Source organism: Nomascus leucogenys, chromosome 4, assembly GCF_006542625.1.
Source record: "Nomascus leucogenys isolate Asia chromosome 4, Asia_NLE_v1, whole genome shotgun sequence".
Lineage (NCBI taxonomy): Eukaryota > Metazoa > Chordata > Mammalia > Primates > Hylobatidae > Nomascus > Nomascus leucogenys.
Genome location: NC_044384.1, coordinates 80,698,361 through 80,723,180, shown reverse-complemented (window position 1 = coordinate 80,723,180; position 24,820 = coordinate 80,698,361). Strand labels below are relative to the sequence as shown.

General features: G+C 49.9%; 1 protein-coding gene across 1 annotated transcript; it reads right to left on the bottom strand.

The window, feature by feature from the left end:
• Positions 1 to 6,037: 6,037 nt before the first annotated feature.
• LOC100587784 (pepsin A-5) lies at positions 6,038 to 15,959 on the bottom strand. Its single transcript, XM_030810890.1, has 9 exons — positions 15,874 to 15,959; positions 15,344 to 15,506; positions 12,968 to 13,085; positions 11,987 to 12,105; positions 11,108 to 11,307; positions 8,775 to 8,891; positions 7,500 to 7,644; positions 7,301 to 7,399; positions 6,038 to 6,187 (listed from the first exon to the last, which is right to left on the bottom strand). Exons 1-9 carry the CDS (start codon positions 15,927 to 15,929, stop codon positions 6,038 to 6,040), a joined length of 1,167 nt encoding a protein of 388 aa, XP_030666750.1. The 5' UTR covers positions 15,930 to 15,959.
• Positions 15,960 to 24,820: the final 8,861 nt, after the last annotated feature.

Below are 24,820 nucleotides of genomic sequence, written 5' to 3'. Positions count from 1 at the left end.
GGGCCAGCAGTTTCTTAAGACGTGTTTTCAGCATGAACACCTATGGGCAGGGGGGAAGGAGCGGGGAGGGAGAGTGGGGCTGCTGGGCCTTCTCGAAGCCTCAGCCAGTGCCCTCTGGGAGCTCTGGGGCTAGGCTGGCCCTTCAGAGCTGTCCTGAGCTGGGGCCACGGGGCAGGGCTTTCTGCCTCATTGACCAGAGAGCTGCTGGTCAACCACCTTCCCAGCAGCTGGGAGATTGATCCTTCAGTCCTAGCAGGGGGATCTGGGCAGTGCAGCACAGTGTGCATGAGAGATGGAAAGAGGACAGTGCCGTCATGAATGGGGGGACGAGGATTTGTGATAAGGAAAGTGATGTGGGGCTGGAAAGCAGAAGCTGCCCTGTCACCAAGTCACCACTTGCTACCTTTTTTTTTTTTTTTTGGTGAGACAGGATGTTGCCCTGCCACCCAGGCTGGAGTATAGTGGCATGATCATGGCTCACTGCAGCCTCAACCTCATGGGCTCAAGCCTTCCCCCCACCCCAGCTTCCCGGGTGGGTGGGATTAGAGGCATACGCCACCACGCCTGTCTAATTTAAAAAAAATTTTTGTAGAAACGGGGTCTCACTGTGTTGCCCAGACTGGTCTTCAACTCCTAGGCTCAAGCGATCCTCCCACTTCAGCCTCCCTGAGTACTGGGATTACAGGCCTGCAGCCCCGCACTTGCTACCACTGAAACCCGTGGAGGCTATGGAGCGAAAGCACCCCCAGGGCATGGCCCATCGCTTTGCCGAGGCCGCCCTCTTCTGAGCCCTTCTCTGACCTGCTGCTCACTCTGTGTCCCAGGGCGAAGGGTCTGCTGAAGTGTTTCCTGACTGCAAAGGCAACCTGGTATCCAGTCCAGACGACAGTGTAGTCATGGCCTCTAACCTGCGCATGGTGGCAGGAATAATGAATGTGGGAGATAGGAGCATGGAAACCAAACAGTTTAGAGAGGTGAAGGACTTAGAGGCTGTTCTGTCCAGTAAGATACAAAGGGTCATGGTCATGAGCGGGGTCTGGAGCCCATGAAACTCAAGTTTGAGCCTTGCTCAGCTGGACTAGCTGTGGGATATTAGGTCTCTGCTCCCTTATTATTATTATTTTTTGAGACGGAGTCTTGCTCTGTCACCCAGGCTGGAGTGCAGTGACATGATCTCGGCTCACTGCAACCTCTGCCTCCCAGGTTCAAGCAATTCTCCTGCCTCAGGCTCCCAGGTAGCTGGGATTACAGGCGCGCGCCACCATGCCCAGCTAGTTTTTGTATTTTTAGTAGAGACGGGGTTTCGCCATGTTTGCCAGGCTGATCTCAAACTGACCTCAGGTGATCTGCCCGCCTCGGCCTCCCAAAGTGCTGGGATTACAAGCGTGAGCCACCGCGCTCAGCTTCTGCTCCCTTATTTGGACAATGGGGATAATAACAGACTTACTTTATGGAGTTGTGACAATGACGTGTGATAATGCCTCCATAAGTCTCAGTGGTTTGCACTTGTGGCCCTGTGGCCCCTAAGCTTGCTACAGCCCACCTGGCTTGGTGATGCCACGTGGGGTCTGATTTCAGGATGAAAGCATAGAAGGCTCATTGCCCCCATGCTGCAACTTTTCAAACAAGTCCATCTGTCAAAATGGTAGTGGCTAAAAATTAGTGCCAATTTCCTCATTGCTATTCCTTTATGCAATAAGTTAGCATGCAATTTAAGTTTAATACTAGTCCCCCCAACCTGTCTCTACAAATAGGACTCATGTCAATGATGTTCATTTTGAATGTTAAAAAAAAAAGGAGTCTGGGTGGGGTGGCTCATGCCTGTAATCCCAGCATTTTGGAAAGCTGAGGTGGGCGGATCATGAGGTCAGGAGTTCAAGACCAGCATGACCAATATGGTGAAACCCCATCTTTACTAAAAATACAAAAATTAGCCAGATGTGATGGTACACGCCTATAGTCCCAGTTACTCGGGAGGCTGAGGCAGGAGAATCGCTTGAACCCGGGAGGCAGAGGTTGCAGTGAACCAAGATCGCGCCACTGCACTCCAGAGCCTGGGTGACAGAGTGAGACTCTATCTCAAAAAAAAAAGTTTGGTCGGGGTGGGGCAGGGGACAGCTGTAAACACTTTTCCCAAGTTTTTCCAAGTATAAAAACATGCTTAACTGGACTGTTCCCCACCCAGTATTACAGCTGAGAAGCAGAGGCTCAGAGAAGTTAGGAGAGTGTTCTAAGGCTGCACAGATTATGATGGCTGAATGGGAAGAGAGCCTCATTCTTCTGACTCCCAGTCCAGGTGTTTTTCCTTTGCTTCACATTTCACCTGATGAGGTTCTCCTGCTGGCGTTTGGAGAGACAGCTGATGGCCCACAGTTTAGGAGGAGCCCTGTGAACACTCTTAGTTTGGGTTCCCCCTAAAGCAGACCCAGAGATAGTATTCGGGTGAGAGCCAAGAGAAAAAGACCAATCAAGGGGCATTGATGAGCTGGTTGCAGCTATAAGCAATTGGCACTTTGTCCCAGGGACCCTCTGGGAGACTGTGGGGCCCATGCCTTGCCTGAGGATTGTCCCCCAAGGGTGTGAAGATGCACCAGTAGTTGTCCCTCAACTTTCGTCCCGCACTGCTTGAGCCTTGTCCTGGGCTCTTGGCTCTCTAGCACACCCAGCTGGCCTTGCCATAGTACTGAGCCTGCCTTTCTGCTTGTCTCCAGGCACCAGAAGGCTCTTGGGGCAGAGGTGCAGGAGCTGGGCACTAGAAGGCTCTTGGGGCAGAGGTGCAGGGGTGGAGGGCTGGGTCAGGGCTCTCACTGGGCCATGTAAGTACATGTTCTGTCCACGATAAACCGCAGTGCAGCAGGAGGTAGGAATCCACCTGAAGCCCCCAGCGGGGCGTGCAGTGCCTTTAATGGGATAAGCTGCTCTGAATTCTTGGGAGCCTGGGCTTCAACAAGCAAGGGAGTGTTTGTTCTTGGATGGAGACACCTTGCATTTTTCCTGAGCTAGGACTCCACTTTTAGGGTTCTGAGAAACAGAACAGAATGGGGGTGTGTTGGACGCCTATTCTGTGGCCTCAGTTTCCCTTGCACCTGGCAGCTTCCCAAAGGGCAGAATGATCAGACCTGTTTCAAGAGACCTGATTTTAAAGGTTATTAGATGCATGGCCTGAAGGCAAGTCACAGCAGGTTTCTAAGTAGGACAAACTTAACAGAGGCTCAAAATCGCTGTAATTCACTTTTTTTTTTTTTTAACTTACCCTCTTTTTAAGATCTTCCCGAGGCCGGGAGCAGTGGCTCACATCTGTAATCTCAGCACTTTGGGAGGCCGAGGTGGGTGGATCATGAGGTCAGGAGTTCCAGACCAGCCTGGCCAACATGGTAACATCCTGTCTCTACTAAAAATACAATTAGCTGGTGTGGTGGCAGGTGCCTGTAATCCCAGCTATTCCGGAGGCTGAGGTGGGAGAATTGCTTGAACCTGGGAGGTCGAAATTGCAGTGAGCTGAGATCATGCCACCGCACTCCAGCCTGGGAGACAGAGCAAGACTCCGTCTTAAAAAAAAAAAAAAAAGATCTTTCCATCTTAGCACCTAGTGAGCACATTTGCTTTTTCCTTTTACAGCTCTATATTGTGTGGATGCACCACCATAAGTTGTTGAACCAACTCCGGTGGATGGACTTTTGGGTCATTTCAAATCTTGCTTTTCCACATGATGCTACAAAGAATCATGTTCTTACATCGCTTTCACATCTACAAGTGTATCTTTAAGGTAAATTTCCAGAAGTGAAGTTACTGAGCCATATGCTTTTTATTTTTTCAGACGGAGTTTCACTCTTGTTGCCCAGGCTGAAGGGCAGTGGTGTAATCTTGGCTCACTGCAACCTCCGCCTCCAAGGTTCAAGCAATTCTCCTGCCTCAGCCTCCCAAGTAGCTGGGATTACAGACATGTATCACCACACCTGGCTAATTCTGTGTTTTTAGTAGAGATGGGGTTTCACCATGTTGGCCTGGCTGGTCTCAAACTCCGGACCTCAGGTGATCTGCCTGCCTTGGCCTCCCAAAGTGCTGGGATTACAGGTGTGAGCCACCGCGCCCAGCCGGGAAGTGACATTTAAGCCACGTCTGCAGATGCTAGGTGTTAGCAAATCAAGAAAGAGAGAAAAGCAACCCAGGCAAAGGGAACAGCATGTGCAAAGTCTGGAGGTGGGAAAACACTTGGGCTATTGTGGCCGTGGGAGGCCAGGGTGGACGGAGCTCAGGGTAACGGGATCAGAGTGAAGCAGGGAAGGTTTGGAGGGCAAGGAGCACACAGGACCTGGAGCTGTGCCAAAGCGTTGCTGTTTTATTCCAACGGCAATGGCAAGAAGGCATTAAGAGTTTAAAGCAAGGAAGGGATGAGATGAAATTTATGTTTCCTAAAGTTTATTCAGCTATGGAAAATGGGCTTGGGAGGATGAGAGTGACCCTCAGGAGACTGGGTGTTGGAGCTCACCCCGCCCTTCCCAGAGCCCAGCTCCAGCCTCGGGGCTTGTGTCTTCAGCAGAAAGCCTGGGTCGGCTGTCACCGGAAGCAGGAGCTATGGGAATTTTCCCAGCATGCATGCCGAGGAGCCCAGAGCTGTAATAGACTTACTAGCAAGAGAGAGTCTGAGATCAAGTCAGCTGAGTTAAAATGAAACAGATCACTTCGCAGCAGGACTTGTCAGAGCCTTTGATTGGGAACTGTAGCTGGTGAACCCTGGGGAAGGGCCTAGAATGTAGCATGTTCTATACTTATTTTGAAACTGTGGTTTCCATTGAACATTTTGCTACCAAGCCCAGTCTGAGAAACTGCTCTGTTTCCTCTTTGCCTTTCTAGGGCATATATGCTAATGAACATGCTTAATTCTCTGTCTCACAACCTCTGCTCAGGGAAGTGGAACACCATTCTCTTTTGTTACAGATGCGGAAACAGAAGTGTTCAGTGTCTTATGCCTAGGACCTTGGGGAGATGAACTGTTAGTCTTGGTAGCCAGCGAATCACAAGATCATCCTGGAAGACTGTGGGGTGTCAGCTTCTTCCACTTCTGTCCATGTCTTGCAGACAACACTGCCCTGTCCTATCTACTTAGGGACATCACCATTAGTGTCTACCTCTCCTGACTCTCCTGATTGCTTTCCTTTCCTCATGATCTCTCTCTCTCTTTTTTTTTTTTTTTTTGAGATGCAGTCTTGCTGCGTCGCCCAGGCTGGAGTGCAATGGTGCGATCTCAGCTCCCTGCAACCTCTGCCTTCCAGGTTCAAGTGATTCTCCTGCCTCAGCCTCCAGAGTAGCTGGGATTATAGGCATGCACCACCACACCCAGCTAATTTTTGTATATTTAGTAGAGACAGGGTTTCACCCTGTTGGCCAGGCTGGTCTCAATCTCCTGACTCAGGTGACCTGTCAGCCTCAGCCTCCCAAAGTGCTGGGATTACAGGGGTGAGTCACTGTGCCCAGCCTTCTCATGATCTCTTATTGGCTTTGGGAGAAGTAAGAAGTTGACTCCCTCAACTAAGAGCTTCCGTGCCCTATTTTTTTTTTTTTTTTTTTTGAGCTGGAGTCTCTCTGTGTCGCCCAGGCTGGAGTACAGTGGCATGATCTCAGCTCTCAGTGTCCCTTCTATGAGAAGACAATGAGCCCAGTATTTTTGGCCCCCAGGTCTTTTTAGGATGCTTCCAGCACAACCCCCTGAAGCCCCTCTGTCTTCCTGGCTCCATCATGAAGTGCCCGCTGCTGGGGTCACTATGTTGGTTGCCATCCAAGTGGATGTGGTCATTTTGATCCCTGCCCTGGCGTTCTATCCCCAGTGATGTGAAGGAAAAAGACCAGCAAAGAGAAGCAGCTCCACAAAACCTGTTTCACTAGGTTATGTGTTTATTCTGCGTTATTGGTAGGACAGGGAACAGGGCCAAGACCTCCACACTCCCCTGGGAAGAACAGTCAGGAGAATTAGATACATCTAAAGTGGGCACAGGACGGAGGCCAGATCTTCCTGGGAGGTGGCTGAAGAGACTTAGGCTTAAGCCACGGGAGCCAGGCCGACCTGGTTGTTTGCCCTGTCGAAGACAGTGAAGTACTGGCGGATGAAGACATCACCCAGGATCCAAAGCTCTCCAGATTCGGTGGGGACGTTCATGCCCTGGAAGCCACTGATGCAGCTCCCCTCGCTCTGGAGAAAAGGAGAATAAAAGTGGAGCTGGGACACCGATTCAGCAGTGATAGGCGCTGGGTGATAAACATCCAGGGCACCCTGGTCCAGCTGTAAGGCACGTGCAAGGAGGAGCTTCCTGGCTCAGTGTCCAGGGACTCGGCTGTTCTTGGCCTGGAGTGGGCCTGTAGAAGCTGTCCACTGAGCGACTGGTTTCTACGCATTACTGGACATTCTGGTGTTTCTGGCAGGCACACGAACCCTGACATCAGCATCGGAGCTAAGGGGCTTAGGGAGAATTCAGCTGCTAGGAAGGAGTTTGAAAACCCTGCCGCCACAGCCTTTTCTTATTATTATTCTGATTCGGTCAGGGACAAACCAGATGAGCTATTAGCCCTCTTGCCTCATAAGTCACTGGGCTGCGACCTTGTCTGCACATCACCTGGGGAGCTTTGAACCCCCGCAGCCCCATCCCATTGCTCAGGCCTTGCCCTCTCCTAATGTAATGAGAATCAGTGGGGGAGCCCAGGCATCAGTGCTTCTTGCTGAGTGACAGGAGTCCACTGGCAAAATTAGTTTTCCACCTGACTTTATAATAACAGAAGGGAAAGAGTTTTCTTGTGGTCGTATAGCTAAAGATTTGCTACTTGGTAGAGATGGTAGAAGTGTCGGAAGCCCCAGCCTATGGAAATTAGGATTTCCATTTGCCCAACCCTTGGTAGGTCTGATGTGATCAGTCGCACTTGGTTAATCTAACCGCACTCTGAGGGTGGGGAAAGCTGCCATCTCTACTTTTTGGATGCGAAAACTGAGGGTGAGATGAGTTGTAGCTTGCTCAGAATCAATGGGCTAGTAATTCAGACCCAGTACTTGGACCCAGGGGTCCAAATGGAATCCTCTTTTCACTCCATTAACCTTTGCTTCACTTGTTCCCTTAGGGGGCTATATCTGAGTTCTTATTCCTGCATTTGTTTTTAATATATTCTTTTTCTCTGGAGGCTGTCTAGGGCACATGTTCTTCTGCCTCTGACTCTTGGCTTCAGCTCGTGGAAGTGCACTTTCCCTCTGCAGAGGGGGTCTCTGTGGCCACATTCTGTGTGAACCCCTCTAGTGGATGGTCCAGAGCCCCCTCACCTGCAGGATGTAGGCACTGGGTGGCACGGGGTACTGGACTCCGTTGATGGTGAAGACGATGTCGGGCAGGCTGCTGATGGCTGAGCAGCTGACCACCATCTGGAAAGAGTGAGGGTGGAAAAGTTAGAAGCGTTTTTGTCGCTTCTGCCTGGCACACCCACTACTTGAGTGTAAAACAGAGCAGTCGGGGCTGACTCACGTCGCCATCTGAGTTCTCGCTGGCTCCGATGTCGCTCTGGATGTTGGCAATGGGGCTGGTGGGGCCGGTCAGCAGAGAGGTGCCGGTGTCAACAATGGCCTGGCAGCCCTCAGCGCAGGCGATGGTCTCTCCGTTCATGGTGATGCTGAGGGCAAGAAGCAAGTTAAGGTCCCTGAGCCCTCAGGGGTACATCTCTCCAAGGAGGAACCAGGAGGTGAGCCCAGACATTTCTTTCCCACCCATCCATTGGCCAATGTGTGAAATTCCGTTCCTATCATTCACACACTCATTCATCCCGCATTCATTTACTCTACAAATATTCCGCAAGTGCCTACTCTCTGCCAGGCATGGGAAATGCCAAGCTAAACAAGACAGCCTCACAGTTCCAGGCTGCAGGGAGCTCCCGGCCTAGCTGGCAAGATAAGTAATGTTGGCAGAAGGGCAAGATGATAAGCCAGGCATGCGGCAGGGAACAAAAACAGGGTCCAGGGTGAGAGGTGTTGGAGGGGAGCAGCCAGGGGAGCAGACACCCAGGGATGCCAGGCAGGTGAAGAGAGAAGGAGGACGTCATCAGGGGACAGTATTCAGGGAGGGACAGAGACCACAGGGCTGGAGCAGGAGTTGGAGGAGCTGGTGAAATTCTAGCATGGCTGGGCAGACATGAGGTGATCCATGTGTCCTGGTTTGCCTGGGCTGGTCCCAGTTTTAGTACTGAAAGTCTCTGTCCTGGGAAATTGTTCATTCTTGGGAAAACCCACACAACTGAGCACCGTAGCAGGCTAGCTGGGGGAAGAACAGCGCGGAAATGAAGCTGCAAGGGAGACCGGGGAGGCCCTGAAGGGGAGGGTGGAATGAAGTGACTTCACACAATTTCTTAGGCATTTTGGCCACTTCTAGACTGAAAGTGACATGTTTCCTCGAGTGTGAGGAGGTGTGCTGGTTCACAGCCCCTTAAATTGTGAGATGTGTGGACAGGTGGGTCCCCCAGCTCTCCCCAGGGATGCTGGTGGATGGTCCTTCCTCCGTGACTAGGAGGACAGTGGCTTTCTCACCCTTGCAGAGTCTCAGCTTCCCAGACAGCTCTTCCCTCCTCCTGCAGGGAGGTGTCTTTCTAGGGGTCTCTGTGGCTTGGCCCACTTCCACCTTCCCCCTGGATTGTGTTCCCCTGTGGCAGCTATTCCTGGGGGTATTCTGGAAAGCGGGTTAGCTATGAATCCATAAGGACATGGGATCTGGGGCCCAGCCCTGGATGCTGCCCGTCCATGGCAGTCTCACCTGTCCACGGTGATCTGCCAGTAACCCTCGACAGTAACAGGCACCCAGTTCAGACTTCCAGAGTAGTAAGAAGAGTCAATGCCACCAAATATCACCACGCTGCCACTCTTGTCATCGCTGTGGAAAGTGAGGGGAGAAGACATGAATTTTTTTGTTGGTCCATTTGTGTGAACATCTGCTGTTGCCTCCTCAGAGCTACCCTTGATTGGGCACTTTCCAGGGCTGTCCTGGGGTGTGACCAATGTGATTTCTTTTCCTCTTAGGCCAGGGCCCATGCAGTTGGCACTGTCACTGTTATTTCCACTTACCATGAGGACACTGAGCCTGAGGGAGGTGAGGCCACCTGCCCAAGGTCACACAGCGGGAGAGTGGTGGCACTACGTTTGGAAGAACACAGGCCTTATAGGTTGAGTGTGTGGTTTCCACCGTGGTACCCACTCTAGTTGCCATGGGGACCCCAGGGAAGTAAATGCGTGACAGTGTTGGCTCTTAAGGACTTGATGGTGGAGGTCACTGGTTCTTAGCTGGGAGCAGTGTTGCCCCCAGGGAATGTCTGGAAACATTTTGGATTGTCACGATTGGGTGGGGGTAGGGGATGCTGCCGGCATCTCATGGGTAGAGGCTGGGGATGCTGCCAAACATCCTACAGTGCACGGGACAGTCCCTGGCGGTAAGGACTTATGCTGGTCTGAAATGTTAACAGTGCCCAGATTGAGAAACTCGGATCTGGCTGGGGAGATACAATGGCCCCACATGAAATATTTAAGTGCTCACAAAGGCAGATGACGTTTCAGAGCCACCTTGGACATTAACTGGCCAAGAGAAATACATGACAAAGAGCCTTCCTGTTGTAAATTGCAGGAGTCCTTGTTATTGCAATATTCATTTTCTAAATCTCTGCAGTTTCAGGTTAGATGTGGAAGGAAATGTAGATGGCAGTAAGCTATTAATCATCTGGGGCTGGGCGCGGTGGCTCATGCCTGTAATCCCAGCACTTTGGGAGGCCAAGACGGGTGGATCATGAGGTCAGGAGATCGAGACCATCCTGGCTAACACAGTGAAATCCCGTCTCTACTAAAAATACAAAAAATTAGCCAGGCGTGGTGGCGGACGCCTGTAGTCCCAGCTACTTGGGAGGCTGAGGCAGGAGAATGGTGTGAACCTGGGAGGCGAAGCTTGCAGTGAGGTGAAACTCAGTCACAAAAAAAAAAAAGAAATTAATCATCCGAAAACTGGCCATTTCTAAAACATAACCCCACTCACTGAACCCACTCAACCTTTGCTGCGAACATCTCACAGTGCAATGCAATATAGTGAGGACCTAGACGCGTAGTCACCAAGCGAGGAAACACATGAATGACGGCAAACCCTTTCAAGAGAGGACGACGTACGTGAGTGTTAGAGGAAAGCTGAATTCTCAAGAAACTGGAGGATGCCCTCAGGTATTCTTGCATAACACTCTACTCAGCCCAAACTGACATTCGGTTTACTCTTAGTTCATTTGTTTGTTTGCTCATTTATTCTTTGTTCATTCCTAGAATTAGCCCACGTCACACATGGAACCTGGATTTTGTTAAATCATAAAAGAAACTTGCTTTCATAATTGAAAAATGTCCTCATTCATGATACGTCTTGATCAAATCTTTTCATTTTTGTGCTATGGAATTTTGGTCTAAGTGTATTCACTTTATTTTATTTGTTTGTTTACTTATTTATTTATTGAGATGGAGTCTCACTCTGTTGCCCAGGCTAGGATGCAGTGGCACAATCTTGACTCACTGCAACTTCCGCCTTCCAGGCTCAAGGGATTCTCCTTGCCTCAGCCTCTTGAGTAGCTGGGAGTATAGGTGCCTTCCACCCTGCCTGGCTAATTTTTGTATTTTTTAGTAGAGACGGGGTTTAACCATGTTGGCCAGGCTAGTCTTGAACTCCTGATTTCAGGTGATCCTCCCGCCTCAGACTCCCAAAGTGCTGGGATTACAGGCATGAGCCACCATGCCTGGCTAAGTGTATTCACTTTCAATGGCATCTTTGCGGGCCAAGGATGAGGGAACTGGCACTGAGGGGCTAATGGCTGATGACATTTGAGTTGTGCACATCAAGGGGACAAAGGTGCTGGTAAAATAAGATGGAGTGCACATGGCCCGTCAGAGATAGACTTGGCACCATTACTCTCTAAAGACACACTTCTCCAGCCTCAGACATTGACTTTCAAATCTCTTGCTTCCCAAGTCCCTCTCCATCGCAGGCAGCCTTGGACAGCTCCTGCTGGGCCAGAACACTGTGACCTGTGGAGGGGGAGGTGGGAGGAGGCCCCTCTCCACTCAACTTACGCGCTCAGGTAGACAGAGAAGAGGTCCTGAGAAACCAGGCCCTGGTTCCAGATGTTGTCAAAGACGGGTGTGGCCCCGGAGGAGGAAATGCTGGGGTAGGCCAGCCCCAGGATGCCGTCGAAGGGAGCAAAAAACAGGAAGGAGCCGGGTTCCGTCTCGCTCAGGCCGAAGATCTGATTGGTGTCAGAGATGCCTCCAACCTGGGTGGGGGAACCGAGATGATGTTCACCATCAGGTCATGTTCACTGAGCTCCGGGTGCCAGCCTCAGGCCCAGAGCCGCCCTGGTTCATCTCATGCAGGACTTGGCTTCCAGGGTATCAGCCCGGAAGGAGGGGAGAGGGACTGTCTCCTGGAATGCTCGCTGCTCTGCTGGAGGTAACCATGGCAGCTGATCTCCAGATGGCCACAGTCTATGACTCAGGGTGAGATTTTGCTGGAGAACAGATGGTCACTGTGTGTTTGTATTTCTGATGAACAAATGCAAAGCAGACCCCAGGCAAATCAGGGCCTTTGACCCCTGCCATGCCCTGAAAGTAATAGGGAGGGCTTGGGGAGATTTCGTGACTTGGGGGTGCTGCATGTCGGGAGAAGAAGGAAGAGAAGGAGGTGCCAGTAGAGAACTGAGCCTTTACTGACTCTCCCCACACTCCACAACATTCAGCTTGGGTGGAGCTGAGGCTGGCTTATGGCTCCTGGCACCCCACCCTTTTACTCACTGCCACCTGAGCTAGCAATGTCTGTGACATGTCTGCTGTTTCTCCCCCACCCTGCACCCCCAATCAGGTTACATTTGTGATCACCAAGACCCATCTTGCTGGAATAAGCTTATTTTGGGTGTGCCTCATGGCAGGATGCAGCGGCAGCCTGCAGGTGCCCACCTGGACAGTGTCGTATCCGAGGATGCCTGTCATGCTGCCGGTGCCGTAGGTGATGGAGACTGTCTTGCTGGTGGACTTGTACGTGGAGGAATCCTGAGGGTTGAAGCGGTTGTGGTCCACTGCAAGGACAAGAGGTGATTGTTATTCTCTGAGAGCTGGGTGAAGGTCATGGGCTGGGATGTCTTCCTGGGACGGGGTACCCTGGCCCTGGGACGGGCTCTGGGGGTGAGCAGTGACCTTTCCCCCAAGAGCCTTGGAGCCCAAGAGACCCCAGGTCCTGTCCTGTCTCATTGAACTACTGGGACCCTTCATTGATGGCAGGTCCCCAGCCAACCCCAAGGGCCTCCTGGGGACCCCTCTAGGCCAACATCGAGCGGAGCAGGCCCGTGGCTGCCCAGTGACAAGGGCTTTCACCCTCCAGCCCCCGCCAGTCCTCCCATTATGATGTGGACGATGCCACAGGCACCTCATCTTCATTAAAACTCAGGTGAAAACACTAGAAGAGGAAGGAACCCGCAACACACATTGTTCTTGACTTCCAAAGACAAACTCTCTTTCATTAGCGAACCAATGATTCTCTTTTTTTAAATGAGCTCAGCACTGACCTCTAGCCTGTCCTAGCCAGGCTTTGGAGCCATTTTCTCACACTGGACTCTTTCCTGGTGGGCTATTCTACAGCCCTTTGGCCCTGTCTTGCTTTGGGCCCCCCATACTTCCTCTCCCAGGCTGTGGTTATTTAGGAGAGCTTCTCTCTGCCCTCAGACTGTGAAGTCTTTGACCACAGGGATCACATCACTCATCCCTTTACCCCGGAGCACCTGAGTCCAGTGCTTGGCATGTAGTAGGTGCTCAATAAATGCCTGTTGAGTGGCTCCAGCAGGCTTGAGGTGGGAGCTGTCTGAAGCCCGCAGGTGTTCAGGGTTCCCCAGGGTTGGCTGGTGCTGGGGAGCAAGAGTGGGGTAGGGCGGGCTGGGCACTTACGGCAGGCGAGACTGTAGCAGTAGACTGAGGGCACCCACAGATTGGAGGAGCCGGTGTCAAAGATGACGGTGAAATCCTGGGCAGGAGTTCCGATGCCGATAGTGCCGAAGTACTCCACCTGCCGAGGCCAGGACAGGGCAGTTCACGGACCGGGGTCTCTCTGTCGAGGCCTCCCTAGGGGCTGTCTCTGGGTCATCTCCTCAGTCCGCCTCTCCACCTTTTCCTTCATTCCTCACAGTTCTTGTCTTTCTCTTCCCAGCCACTGCCTTCAACCTTCAAAGCCCAGCTGTGGCGTCCCTTCTTCCTTGAAGTCTTCCCAGATTGCTCCCCCAATTTACCCTCTGCTCTCTGCTAAGCACCACAAGCACCTAACAATCTGCTGTTCCCTCTTCAGCTGTTGTCTTGTCTGTCACAGTCTTCCCATCCTTACAGCGCATGTTCTCGGAGGATGGGGGTGGAACCTTCTAGCACTGGGCAAGTGACAGCTTCAGTGCTTGTGCCTTAAATTGTGTATCTGAAGCTAAGCAAGCCACCTAAAGATGGAAACCTGTCCAGTTTTCTTATTTCTGCATCTAGGTGTGTACAGCAGGTTGCAAGAAAGGGCATTGCCAGAATTTTTATTCTTTTTTTTTTTTTTAAGGCAAGTCTTGCTCTATTGTCCAGGCTGGAGTGCAGTGGCGCGACCTTGGCTCACTGCAGCCTCCTCCTCCTGGGTTCCAGTGATTCTCCTGCCTCAGCCTCCCAAGGAGCTGAGATTACAGGTGTGTGCCATCATGCCCGGCTAATTTTTGTCTTTTTAGTAGAGACAGTGTTTCACCATGTTGCCGGGCTGGTCTGGAACTCCTGACCTCAAGTGATCCACCTGCCTTTGTCAATCAACCAGTATTTTTCTTCTTAGTGGTAGCATTTTCCCCCCTTGCCCACTCTTTTCGCCCCACACTGGTCTGCTTGCTGTTCTTTGGTGGTGACCAGTCACTCCTGCCCTAGGGCCTTTGCACTGGCTATTCCTTGTGCTAGGAAAATGTTTATTCTAGATCTTTTCTTGGCTGATCCTTTTATCAAATATCAGTCATTCAGATCTCTAGTCAAATGTCCCCTCTGCCAACAGGCCTTCCATGACCACTTTATCTAAATTTGCCCCCTCTTTATCTTCTTTTTCCCCATAGTCCAATTAATTAATCATGGCCGTCATCATTACCTGAAATTATCTTACATGCTTGTTTATTTGTCATCCCCTTTAGAGTATAAGCTCCAGCAACTTTGTTTATTTACCATCATTTTGGCAACTTGCATAGCCTCTGGCACATAGAGAGGTGCCAATATTTATTAAATATTTGTTAACTAAATAAATGCGCTAACTAAGCCTCTTACCAAGGGCCTGCCAGACCCCATGCTAAGCACTCCAGAAAACATGATTGTGTTAATCCCTGGCAACAAACTCTGATGGTAGATATTAGTGGTTCTGTTTTTCAGACCAAGAAACAGGCTCAGAGTATTTAAATGACTTGGCCAAGGTCCTGTGGCTTAGAGGCACTAGGACCCACATTTACACCAGGTCTGCTGGATGGCAGAGGCCAATCTCTGAACCACGGGCATCACTGCTTTGCGCCCTCTGCCCTGTGCCAGGCACAGAGGGGACATACAATATCCGCGGGAGGGCAGGGTGTTTGCTATAGGCTCTCAAATAATAAAGTCAGGGTGATCTTTCTGAAACTCAGATCTGATCTTGTCACTCCCCTGTTTAAGATAAATCAGTTGCAGTTAGAATGGAGCCTCTCTCTGTCCACCCCTCGGCTCCTCGGGCCTCAGTCTGCAGCACCCTTCTTCCCTCCCTCTCGGCTCTCCTTCAAATGCACTGTGCTGCCGCCTGCTACAGGGTTTGGCATAAGGGATCAGGCTATGCGGAGTTCTGTCTTGTTCTCTTGGAAACTCTCGCTCTTCCTGCATGGCTCCAGGGAGGCTCCCTGCCCAAGTGGCAGACTCTCGCAGTGTGACAGCTTCACTCTATAGTCCTCCTCCTGCCTGCTCTTTTCATTGGTTTGCAAGACTCCTTGATTACTGTGTTTGTCTCCTAGGCTATGAGTTTGTTCACCGCTGTTTCCCCCTGAGCCCAGCACAGGCCCTGACATATAACGAGGCACTCAGAAGAAATAAACATTGCATGAATGAGTGAACGAATGAATGAATGAACCAAAGAGCAACAGCTCTGATTGTGAACTTTCCTGCCTGCCCTGGGCCACTGACATCTAGGGGGCAGAGCCTAGGTCACTGCCTGGAGTCTCAGAGCCCAGGCCCATCCTCCAAGACCCCTGGGACACCCTCTTTCTTGCAGGTCAAGTCCTCAGAGTTGGCCCCACCACTTGCCCACACACTCACATCCAGGTAGTTCTCCAGGGGCTGTTCGTGTAACAGGGTGGGAGCCTCCAACTGGGGGAAGTACTTTCTGGCTGGGTTGAGGTTGTGCTTCTTCAGGAAGTCCTTCAGCAGGCCATGCTCGGACAGGGTGCGCCTCAAGGACTTCTTTCTGATGAGGGGGACCCTGTGGTTTGGAGAAGGAAGAGGAATTAGGCAAAGATTCTCCTGACCGGGTGCTGTGGCAGCCCCAGAAGGGAAGGGAAGCTGGTCTAAGAGAGGAAGAAGGAAGGAAGGGAGATGTCCCCACTTCTGCCCCGTAATGCAAAGAAGTTAAGCTGACTAGGGCTGGAGCTGGGAACCAGACTCAGGCTGGGCCCGAGTTTTAACCATGTCTGCAGGGCTGCCTCCAAAAAGGGCAGAGAGAGAGACGCAGAAAAGGCAGATGGAGACAGCCGAAGAGAGAGAGAGAAAAAACTGAAGAAGGAAGACACGGGAGGAAAGGAAGGTGATGTGAGAGGCAGCGTCTTCACACCCACGCCACCCGGACTCACTTGTACATGATGCACTCAGAGAGCGCCACCAGACCCAGCAGCAGCAGCCACTTCATGGTTCTTCCGGGATCCCAACTCGAGGGAGAAGGCAAGACGGGAGGAAGGTACAGAGCAGCAGCATGAGCTGCCCCTTATATACAACTTGGGTCCCGCCTTATCGGCCTGGGAAAGTCACCGGTTCCCCTGATCCCAAACAGAAAAGCTCCTGATAAGATTGTGGCTGCCCTGAGCCACATTCTGAGACCTTTCCAGCTGAGGCCCTTTCCATTGTAACCTTGCGCCACGGGGAGGGGAAGGGTGCCATGGGGGCGGACCCGCAGAGACAGAGAGGAGCAATGACTTGGAGGCTTTTTTCTTTTCTTTTCTTTTCTTTTTTTCTTTTCTTTTCTTTTCTTTTCTTTTTCTTTCTTTCTTTGTCTTTCTAAGCAATGACCTGGAGGCTTATTTTTTTCTTTTTTTTTTTCTTTTTTCTTTCTTTTCTTTCCTGCCTTTTTTTCTTTCTTTTTCCTTTCTTTCTTTCTCTTTCTTCTTCTTCTTTCTTTCTTTTCTTTCTTTCTTTCTTTCTTTCTTTCTTTTTTCTTTTCTTTCTTTTCTTTTTCTCTTTCTCCCTTTCTCCCTTTCTTTCCTTTCTTTCTTGATGGAGTTTTGCTCTGTTGTGCTGCAAGAGGCTTTTTTCTGAAGCATTGACAAGGGCCTACGTTAAAACTTTACAAGCTGAGCATTTTGACAAAGTTGGTTAAAAGTGGGTTTAACGCAGCATTGGACAGATGTGAAGGAGCCCCAGGTGCCTGATTTGTCCCAGAGGGCACGCAGCTGGGTTCTTAGCGAGCAGCCCCCCCCCCCCCCCCCCCCCCCCGACTCAGTCACAGGTGGTACTGGTTGTGGTCACTGCTTATCCACAGCACACTGGAGGGTCGGTCGTTTGGGACTCGGGACACAATTCCCCACGTAAGTGTCATTGTGTGGGGTTGTTGGGCATCTGACTAGCCTATGGGACTTGCAGCTTGCTTTTGTTGGCAACTGGGCTGAGTCTGGGAAGGAGATGTGCGCAGTACAGGGGGAAGGAGGGAGAGAGCACCGGGAGAATGCTGCCTTCCCTTCTTGGAGGAGGCAAACTTCAGACAGGCCAGGTATGTCTTTGGAATCTGCGTCCCTCCCTTTTGGCACCCCTTCTCTTTCTTTTGCTCCTTTCCCGCCCTCTCCACCTTTGAGATCCCACCTGGGTCTGATTTCTCCAGGTGCTCCAGGCTTACAACTGGGTTGAAATCAGCTACAATGGAGCGAAGCAATCTGGGCAAACAATTCATACTCGTGGGTGAGTGACTTAGAAAGAGGATGCTTGGCTGGGTGCCGTGGCTCACACTTGTAATCCCAGCACTTTGGGAGGGGGACGCAGGTGAATCACCTGAGGTCAGGAGTTCAAGACCAGCCTGGCCAACATAGTGAAACCCCATGTCTACTAAAAGTAGAAAAGTTAGCTGGGCATGGTGGTGGGCACCTATAATCCCAGCTACTCATGAGGCTGAGGCAGGAGAATATCTTGAACCCAGGAGGCAGAGGTTGTGAGAGGTGAAGCCATCTGGGCTTCTGAGTTGGGTAGGTACTTGGAGAACTTTTATGTCTAGCTAAAGGCTTGTAAATGCACCAATCAGCACTCTGTGTCTAGCTAAAGGTTTGTAAACACACCAATCAGCACTCTGTGTCTAGCTAAAGGCTTGTAAATGCACCAATCAGCACTCTGTGTCTAGCTAAAGGGTTTGTAAACGCACCAGTAAGCACCAGCTATTACACTCACTGTGAAGGTCTGCAGCTTCACTCCTGAAGCCAGCGAGACCACAAATCTACCAGAAGGAAGAAACTCCAGACACATCTGAACATCTGAAGGAACAAACTCCGGACACACCATCTTGAAGAACTGTAACACTCACTGCGTGGGTCCGCGGCTTCATTCTTGAAGTCAGCAAGACCAAGAACCCACCGGAAGGAACCAATTCGGGACACAGTTGCAATGAGCTGGGATCTTGCCACTGCACTCCAGCCTGGGCCACAGAGCTAGACTCCGTCTCAAACAAACAAAAAAAAAAAAAGAAAAAAGAAAGAGGACACTTACCAACCCAGCGGATCCTCCACTTTGTGAGATTTTATTCAGTGGACAAAGTAGAGTGAAAACTCTGATGCATAAATTGCTGGGGAGGAGGACAGGGGAGGGGGAGGTCACCAGGTAGATAGGAAGCCCTGTCTCAGGGTCTTGTTCTGAAATCAGATCCCCTGGGGCATCCTCAGACTGTCCAGCCATGAGAGCCACAGGTTCTATAAGAGCTCCAGGTTGCCCCCAGTGCCTCCAGGAGAGTATTCGGGAGTGGGCAGTGTGGATAAGTTCAGGGACAGTGGTGGTTAGCAGAAAACACATTGACATTTCAGACTCCCCAGTTAGTTGACATCTTTGTGCCCCAAATGTGAATCCTGGGCCCATTTTCTTTTCTTTTCTTTTCTTTTCTTTTCTTTTCTTTTAAACTGTGAATCTCACTCCAGTATGACTAGCTGTTGTATTTCCCACGTTCACGTCTTCTGGTGCCTGCTTCTCTTCCTCTCTCTTTTCTACCTCTCAAGCCTCTCTCTCTCTCTCCCTCCTCTTTTTTTTTTTTGAGACAGGGTCTTATTCTGTCACTCAGGATGGAGTGTAGTGGCGTGATCATGGCTTACTGTGGCCTCAACCTCCCTCGCTCAATCAGTCCTCGGGCCTCAGGCTCTGAGTAGCTGGGACTAAAGGCATGAGCCACTATGTCCAGCTAACTTTTGTATTTTCTGTGGAGACAGGGCTTCACTATGTGGCCCAGGCTGGTTTCGAACTCCTGGGCTCAAGTGATCTTCCTTCCTCAGCCTCTCAAACTGCTGGGATTACAGTGAACCACACTGCACCTGGCCCTCTCTCTCTTTATGGATACATAGTATTTTACATATTTTTTTTGGGTACACGTGATATTCTGTTACATGCATAGAAAGAGTAATGATGAAGTCAGGGTATTTGGAGTATCCATCACCTAAGTATGGGTTGATCCTAGCACTCATGTGAAGAACCTGATGGTTCTGAAGATGCTGCCTAAGTTCTGGGGGCACCAGATGGAATCCCCTCACTCAAGGCTGTCACCAGATGGAAGGAAGGGAGCTTGGAGCCCAAGGATGGGTACTAATTTTGGGGGCACAGCTTGTCTGGGGCCCACATGGGAATTTTGAGCAGAGGAGAAGTATATTTGGGAAGCAGAAGGAAGATTCCCCAGGCAGAAACCTGCAAGCCCCTTTACACATTCATTCAAATGCCTTATTGTGCACTTGCTGTGTACCGTGCAGGGATGCTCTAGCTGCTGAGGGTACATCCCTGAGCATGGTAGGACTAGGCCATGCCTTTGGCGTGTTTGTGGTCAGTTCAAGGGAAAGCTGGTGTGGAAGGGGCTCTTTCTTTCCACCTGGATGGATATTAGGATCATATTGAGGGGAAGCTCTCGGATTGGTGAAGATGATAATATTTCTCCACATTAGAGATTTTAGCACCCTGAGGGACGCTGGCATGCTTGCTGACACCAATTCAGGGGTATGTCAGAGAGACTCTAGGATGGCCTTGAATTATTCATGCTGCTGGTGTTCACACCCCTGTATAATCACCTCCCCCTTTGTATAGGCAGGACTTGCTTCTAACCAACAGGATACAGCAAAGTAGATGGGATGTCACTTTTGTGATGACATTATATAGGCTCATAGCTTGTGTCTTGCTAGCACACTCTCTGTATAGACTCTTCGCCTTGCTGGCTCTGATAAAGAGAGCTGCCCTATAAAGAGGCCCAAGGCGAAGGAACCAAGAGTGGCCTCCAGCTGACAGCCAGCAAGGAGCTCAGGCCTTCAGTGTGACAATCTGCAAGTAACTGAATCCTGCCAGCAAAGATGTGAGCATGGAAGCAGATCCTTCTCCAGTCGAGCCTCAGATGAGACCACAGACCAGGCTGACATCCCTGACTGACAGAGGCCACAGCTGAAGCGAGCCTGGATTCCTGACCCACAGAAACTGTGAGATAGTCAGTCAATGTGAGTTGTTATAAGTCATTCATTGTGTGTTAACTTGTCATCAGCAATAGAAAACAGGACTGGAAACCTCATTGAAAACTCCTAAAGGATCCACCTGAATGCCTCTTGCTCTTCCCTGTTTTGGGACCATTTCAGTGCTCTGCTAGGTGGTTTTCTGCTCAGGCAATGTGAGTGATCTGAAAAAGTGGAAGGTGACATTGTTTGGTCAGGTCATCTGCAAACCTCCCTCAACATGGCAATGCTTACATTTGTGTGCTTATTTGTGCTTTTCTGAATGCTTTGAATTATTTTAAAAAAGAATTATTATACTATAACCCCCACCTTTTCCCAACGGACATAGCTCAGAGGGATTAAGTGATCAGTGCAGGTTCACTAACTAAGTAATGACACAGATGGGACCTGAACCTGGGTCTCAGGAGGCTCTGGTCCCTGGCCAGACTATGTGACCATGTACACCCACCTGGTTTCTGTGCACAGGTTAGTGTGTGGCATGAACATTCCATGATGGCTGCAGCCTCCATCCCAGGGGCAGTTGGATAAGCCATTCCACTCAGCCTCCTTTACTAGAGGAAGCCTTGGGATGGAAAAGGGAATCCTGATTCTGCAACCATGTGCTCCTATGAGATCTGATTGTCAGCCAGGGTTGATCCGTGGCTGCCAGCAAGGAAGCCACATCATCTCATTGTACCAGACTCACCTGGCAGAAAGATTAGACAACAACGTTTACTTTGCCATTAGCCCTGCCTGGCCCTCAGTATGGTAGTGCCTGGCTTTCAGGGGCACTGGTAGCAGTGTCTCCGATGCAGGGCAGCCCCTGCCAATGGCACAGGTGTTCAGAAATGTTCCATGAACCAATCAAATCAAGCAATGGAATGAGATCTAAGGAACCCAATCACGGCAAGCCTGAGACGGAGCACTTAAGCATGATAAGTGTTATCAAGCTGGTCTGATAGGCATTGGGGCGGCTGGTCCCCTAGCAGCTTTCAATCAAGGTCTCACCCCAGGGACACGATCTTCCAACACCAAAGAGAACATTGGGTTTTCCACTCCCCAGTCCCAGACCTGGGCTGCTTCTCCAGAGACGCATGCAGGTTTTAAAAGTTAAATTTATGATAACTTTTTTGGCTCAAGTATAGAAGTAATACATGATGACCGTAGATTATTTATAGGTAAATACAATTTTAAAAATGTCTTACAACCCCACCACCCAGAACTAACCACCATTGGCATAGTAAATGAATATATTGATTTACTTACAATTATAGAACCACAAGCTATGGCACATGTTGTTTTGCAACCAACCCGCTTTGATGGGCCCAGCTTGCTTCTGCTGCGCTACTGTATCTGCAACCTGAACCCACTTTTAAAAGAAAAATCATGGTCCTGCATTTTACAAGTGATTTTTATAAATCTACATTATCATTTGAAAACTTTTCTCAAAATATGACATGCACAGAGAAAGGTGCATATCATAAGAAACAGCTTGATGAATTTTCACAAACCAAGCACACGTGTGTAACCACAACTCAGAGCCAGCAATAGAGCATGTCAGGTACCCCCGGACCCCACCCCAGGCTCTTCCCAGTCACTATCCTAGTGCCAAAGCAAGCGTATCACTACTCTGATTTCCAAACAGCAAAGATTCATTTCACCTGTTTTGTACTTTTGCTAAGCAGTACCACATAACAAGCACTTTTGTTTGAGTTGAGCTTCTTTGCTCAAAATCATGTTTAGGAGAGGCATCCACAAATGGCATCGTGTGGAGTTGTCACTCAGTCATTTTCATTGCTGTGTATTATTCCACTGCATCAATATACCCGTTACTTTTCTCTTTTTCAGTTCATAGGCATTTGGGTAGCTTCCAGTGTGGAGTTCTTAGGAACAGTGCTCTATGAACGTTCTCTTTTATACACATCTTTCTTCTCCTTTTATTTATTTATTAAAAACAATAGAAATGAAGTCTTGCTATGTTGCTCAGGCTGGTCTTGAACTCTGGCCTCAAACAGTCCTTCCGCCTTGGCCTTCCCAAGTGCTGGGTTTACACCATGAGCTACTGTGCCATTTTTCTTGTTAATTGACGTGTAATAATTGTACATATTTCTGGGTACATAGGGATGTTTCTTTACATATAATGTTTAGTGATCAGATCAGAATAATTAGCATATTTATCATCTTGAACATTTATCATTCCTTTGTTTTTTTTGGAGACAGAATCTCGCTGTGTCACCCAGGCTGAAGTGCAATGGCGCCATGTCCGCTCACTGTAACCTCCGCCTCCTGGGTTCAAGAGATTCTCCTGCCTCAGCCTCCCAAGTAACTGGGAATTACAGACATGTGTCGCCATGCCCAGCTAATTTTGTATTTTTAGTAGAGATGAGGTTTCACCATGTTGGTGTGGCTGTTCTCAAACTCCTGAGCTCAGGCGATCCACTCGCCTCAGCCTCCGAAATTGCTGGGATTACAGGCGTGAGCCACCGTGCCCGGCCAGCATATGCATTTTTAATTTTGATAGATACAGCCACATCATGTTCCTTAGGGTGGTGCCAGTTTACACTGCCACCAGCAGTGTGTGGAGTGATCATTTCGGACAAGTGAGGATGGATAGGGCAGGAGACCTGTGAGATTAAAATAACACTCCTGGATGAATGTGAATGAAAAGGATGGAAGGAGCTGTGCTTAGACCCCCAAGGCCCTTAGAGGAAGATGCATGAAGCAGAGGCCTGAGACTGCAGCAAAGGATTGTGAATTCATCTTCTCTTGTGCAGCCACATAGGGAGGATGAAATCGGATATGTTGGTGCAGGGCTTTCTGGTCAAATGATCTGTCTGATGAGGAACCTCTTTAGATCCTGACTGGGTTCAGGAATCTTAGGGTGGGAATGGAAGAGGTGCTGGGAGAGAGGCTGAGCTGCAGCTGCTAGGGTTGAGATGGGGGAGGAAGGAAGGATGGGGCCAGGCACAGGAGAACAGATAGGATCCAGGAAGACCTGCCTGTATCCCTGGAGCCTAGCACACTGCCTAGTTTCAAAGCAGGTACATGGGAAATACCAGAAAAACAAATCCAGCAAAGAAGCCAGGACAGGGTGAAATTCCTTCCCAGAAACTTGAGAAATCCACCTGCTTATCCCATGACACAATATGACGAGGATGGAATGTTGGTGGGGGTGGGAGCTGACCCACCTGTTGTTATTCACATGGCCTTTCTCAAACCTTATCCCCACTCTCATATTCTCATCCTATCTGAGATGTTTCCTTTTAAAAAGTCTTCTCTAATCACTCATTCAGCAAATATTTATTGACCTCCTATATGTGCCAAGCCCTGCTCTTGCTGCTTGGGCTTCAAACCTAATGAAAACGATCACCATCCCTGCCCTTGTGAATCTTAAACACTGAAATGCATGGTTACAGGTAGTGCCAAGTACCATGAGGGAAAAGGTAGGCCCAGGCTCTATGAGAGAGTGGTGAGGGAGGGCTGATCACTTTTACAAGGAAGTGACATTTTTTTTTTTTTTTTGAGACGGAGTTTCGCTCTTGTTGCCCAGGCTGGAGTCCAGTGGTGCAATCTCGGCTCACTGCAACATCCACTTCCTGGGTTAAAGCGATTCTCCTGCCTCAGCCTCCTGAGTAGCTGGGATTACAGGTGCCCACCACCACGCCCAGCTAATTTTTTGTATTTTTTTAGTAGAGACGGGGTTTCACCATGTTGTCCAGGCTGGTCTTGAATTCCTGACCTCAGTTATCTGCCCACTTCGGCCTCCAAAGTGCTGGGATTATAGGCGTGAGCCACCAAGCCTGGCCTGGAAGTGACATTTAAGCCATGTCTGCAGATGCTAGGTGTTAGCAAATCAAGAAAGAGAGAAAAGCAGCCCAAGCAAAGGGAACAGCATGTGCAAAGTCTGGAGATGGGAAAGCACTTGGGCTATTGTGGCCGTGGGAGGCCAGGGTGGAGGGAGCTCAGGGTAACGGGATCAGAGTGAAGCAGGGAAGGTTTGGAGGGAAAGGAGCACACAGGACCTGGGACTATGCCAAAGATTTGCTGTTTTGTTCCAATGGCAATAGCAAGAAGGTATTAAGAGTTTAAAGCAAGGAAGGGATGAAACGAAATTTATTTTCCTAAAGTTTATTCAGCTATGGAAAACGGGCTTGGGAGGGTGAGTGACCCTGGGGAGACTGGGTGTTGGAGCTCACCCCTGCCCTTCCTAGAGCCCAGCTCCAGCTTCTGGGCTCGTGTCTTCAGCAGGTAGCCTGGGTCAGCTGTCACCAGAAGCAGGAGTTATGGGAATTTTCCCAGCATGCATGCCGAGGAGCCCAGGGCTGTAATAGACTTACTAGCGAGAGAGAGTCTGAGATCAAGCTCAGCTGACTTAAAACGAAACAGATCACATTGCAGCAGGTCTCGTCAGAGCCTTTGATTGGGAACTGTAGCTGGTGAACCCTGGGGAAGAGCGTAGAATGTAGCATGTTCTATACTTATTTTGAAACTGTGTTTTCCATTGAACATTTTGCTACCAAGCCCAGTCTGAGAAACTGCTCTGTTTCCTCTTTGCCTTTCTAGGGCATATATGCTAATGAACATGCTTAATTCTCTGTCTCACAACCTCTGCTCAGGGAAGTGGAACACCATTCTCTTTGGTTACAGATGGGGAAACAGATGGATTCAGTGTCTTGTGTCTGGGACCTTGGGGAGATTAACTGTTAGTCCTGGTAGCCAGCGAATCACAAGGGCATATTGGAAGACTGTGGGGTGTCTGCTTCTTCCACTTCTCCTGTCCATGTCTCGCAGACAACACTGCCCTGTCCTGTCTACTTAGGGACATCACCATTAGTGTCATTAGTGTCCTCCTCTCCTGATTCTCCTGATTGCTTTCCTT